Source organism: Bactrocera latifrons, unplaced genomic scaffold (genome assembly GCF_001853355.1).
Source record: "Bactrocera latifrons isolate USDA-ARS-PBARC rearing strain unplaced genomic scaffold, ASM185335v1 scaffold_1486, whole genome shotgun sequence".
In the NCBI taxonomy this organism is placed as follows: Eukaryota; Metazoa; Arthropoda; class Insecta; order Diptera; family Tephritidae; genus Bactrocera; species Bactrocera latifrons.
The window spans coordinates 585-4106 of NW_017534948.1; the positions used below are offsets into that span (position 1 = coordinate 585).

General features: G+C 41.5%; 1 protein-coding gene across 1 annotated transcript; it reads left to right on the forward strand.

Moving 5' to 3' along the window:
- Window positions 1-258: 258 nt before the first annotated feature.
- Window positions 259-3272, forward strand: LOC108965766 (serine protease easter-like). Its single transcript, XM_018928367.1, has 4 exons — window positions 259-1127; window positions 1207-1303; window positions 2380-2678; window positions 2769-3272. The coding sequence occupies exons 1-4, from the start codon at window positions 557-559 to the stop codon at window positions 3098-3100; spliced, it is 1299 nt and encodes a 432-aa protein (XP_018783912.1). The 5' UTR covers window positions 259-556; the 3' UTR covers window positions 3101-3272.
- Window positions 3273-3522: the final 250 nt, after the last annotated feature.

A 3522-nucleotide genomic window follows, 5' to 3' on the forward strand; every position in this document is an offset into this window, starting at 1 on the left:
ATTTGGTTATTAAATTAATCGTAGGAGAGGTAGACGAAACCGCTGCTAAAGCTGTGACTGCTTTGGCAGGTGTTTTTTGTGAAATACGCGACATTGACGTTGTGATGGAGCAAAGAAACAAACGTAAATAAACTAATATTTATACAGCGTCTTTCTTATAAGCGCTGCGAATGCACAACTTGACAGCGTTACGCGTTCACTCTCGCCGGCACTGGCGTTGGGCGCTTAAATAGCGTTCACAGCCGAGCGGTACGTCAAGCTGGTGTGGTCGTGCCCGTGCTTTGAGCGGATAACTGAAACGTTATACGAATAATTCAATTGAATTGGTAAATTTGAGTTATTGCCGCGAGCAGCCCGTTCAAGTCACGCGCCTTACATTAGTAACATCGCCGGAGACGAGGAGGACGGTCGTCGACATACATACATAAATCGTGGGTTTTTTTAACGTGACTCCACCAACGCTCTGCAGTGTCGACTAGACAACTGGGTCGCTTTGCTGTTTACATATGAGTAGCACATTTTCGAAATTCCGAATCGGTGACATCGCAAGTTAACAATGCACTTCCACCGTTTGCTCGTCACATTGTCGCTAACAGTCGTATTGAAGGCGCACGCCAATACAGACGTTCCATTAATTGACCCCTCAACAGTGAACGAAAATAAATACATTTCAACGTTTGAACCGGCCTCTGCTCAGCAAAAGTGTGATATACCTAATGAGGCTAAAGTGGGTGTTTGCGTGACCGTCGGCAATTGTTCGGCTTATCTGCAGGCGCGCAGCGTGCCGAATATATCCGCCGAAAAAGTGAATTTTCTAAAGAAAGTGCAGTGCTCGTGTAAAGAATGTGACTCGCTTGCGCCGGAGCCCATGGTTTGTTGTCCAGCTAATGGACAGGACTATCTATATCCGTCACTGAAGTTTTCGAAATTCGAATATCGTCGTTTTCAAAATGTGACCGCGCAATTCAAACGGAAGAAATTGAAACGTCGCATACAGACCGTGGAACCGGCTGAGAGTTTCAATTTGCGCAACGAATGTGGCAAACAGGTGACAAATCGTATTTACGGCGGCGAAATCGCCGAACTGGATGAGTTTCCGTGGCTGGCGTTGTTTGTGTACAATTCAAGTATGATTTCATTTCACGCTTGTGTACTTAAGTGATTTGTGTGTGTGGAAAGTGATGTTCAACTTCCTTTCATTCGCAGATGAATTCGGCTGTAGTGGCGCGCTCATCGACGATCGTCATATTCTGACAGCGGCGCATTGTGTGCGGGGCGAGGGTGTGCGTGAAAAAAAAGGATTGTAAGTTTGCGAAGAGCGGAAAAATAATGAACTGTTAGTGAAATTGAAAGTGACTGAGCTCTTGTTAGAGATACAAATGAACGGTGGGGGATTAAGGGAGAGGAATATAACGGAATTTTTAAAATGAATTCAGTTAAAAGCCCTGTTTTCAGAATTTTCTTTAAATACAGTAATTTAAGATTATGAGTGTTCTAATGCCTTTTGCGTTAAATTTTGAGACAGCTGTCTTTAATCAGTGACTTCTGGTTATCCTTGGGGCTCAGAGTCTGTGTAAAAATAGTAAATGGCAGCAACGTGAGAAAATGTGTGCAATAAAATCCAAAAAGATCCAAGATATGGGAGTTGAACCTTAATGTAATCGGGGTATAAAATGGGACGATGGGAGTGGCACCGCCCAYTTTCAGGTGAAAACACATATCTCRAAATCCGCCAGACCGATTTAAACCAACTTTGGTTTGTTACACTTATCTAAAATTTTTAAGTTGTAGTGTGAAAATGGGTGAAATCCGACTACAACCACGCCTATTTCCCATATAACACAATTCTAATATAAGAGGAAAATCGGGAAGGTTTTACTACCACGAATAGTATTTTTGAGGTGTACCAACTTATGACAAAAAATTTTACAAATCCAACAAAAAGTGCTTAAATTCCTATGTACCGAATATTTGGACCTCAGTACCTATGTTTGGCCCATTTACTGAAAATATTTCTTGAATGTGTCAGATTTATAATTAAAATTCAGGGAGAATACTTTCCTGATAGTAGTATGTCGGTGTGCTATAAATGGGTTGAATCGGATCAATAATTCCCTGAACCCCCATATGAACAATTTAAAGGTTTTCGAACTTCAGGCTGACTTTGTAAGGACAGTGAAAACTTTGTATTTCCATTTAAGTTAGAATCTTATCCACAAAAAATAGCGTTTAAGAATAGTACACCAAAAAAAGCTCTGACTTGTATTAACGAATCTTCTAAATCTCTGAAAGAGCGACAAATTACGAAATCACTGTTACGAAAACAAACCTAACCTCACTTAAATGAATAATAGCAAAGCTTTTTGCCCCACTTTTTAGGAAGCTCGTACGCTTAGGCGAATTCAACGTGAAAACCGAACCAGACTGCATTGAGGARCCCGATTATCTGAATTGTGCGGACGCTGCCGTAGACATCGGCCACGAACGYATYTTCGTGCATCCCGAATACAATGAACATTCGTTTACTAAATTCAACGATATTGCCATAATACGACTGAAACGTGCAGTGTCCTTCACGCATTTCATTATGCCAATTTGTCTGCCAAGCCAAGATGAGGAGAGCCCCTATAAAGTAGGTGAAATGTTTTCGGTCTCCGGTTGGGGACGCACCGACTTATGTAAGTACATCATACTTGTTGGAGATTATGAGTTGCTATGGAAATGTTTTTTTTTTTTAACTCTTCCACACTTTCAATATTCTCTCACAGTTAATAAATACTTTCGCAACATACACAGCCCGATCAAGCTGAAGCTGCGTATACCATATGTAGAACGCGACAACTGCACGAAGATTTTGTCGACATTCGGCATCGATTTGGGCTCGAAGCAGGTCTGTGCGGGCGGCGAGTTCGCCAAGGATACTTGTGCCGGCGACAGCGGCGCGCCACTCATGTATTTCGATCGTAAATACTCGCGTTGGGTCGCCTACGGTGTGGTGAGTTACGGCTTCACACGTTGCGGCATGGCCGGCCATCCCGCGGTGTATACGGACATCTCCGCCTACCTCGATTGGATACACAAAAYAGTGACTAYSAAGTGACAACTCACTTACAATATTTAAATGATATTCTTAGAAAAATATGTAGCTAGATAATTTGAATTGTACAAAACTCAGGGGCACACAAATATTGCCTACGAAGGAATACTTTTTATACATATTTATTGCAATGTTAGATCTGATATGAAATTTTGCTGTTCAAGTGGAGAAAAGCGATGACAAATACATTCTTTTTGTTTTATTTATTTATAAAAATGTGTGTTAATATTTAAACTAGAAAAACAGAAGTTTCTTATTTGCCAGACGATTTTTCGATGTGTGGGTTAGCACACGCTTGTTCGTGCCTTTACCGTTCCAGCGAGATTACGTTGTTCGTGCAATGTTGTTTTTTCCAGCATTGAAGGCTGGAAATGATAAGGAAATACTCGCGAAACTGACGAACCCCCCGACTAAGGCGGAAATAT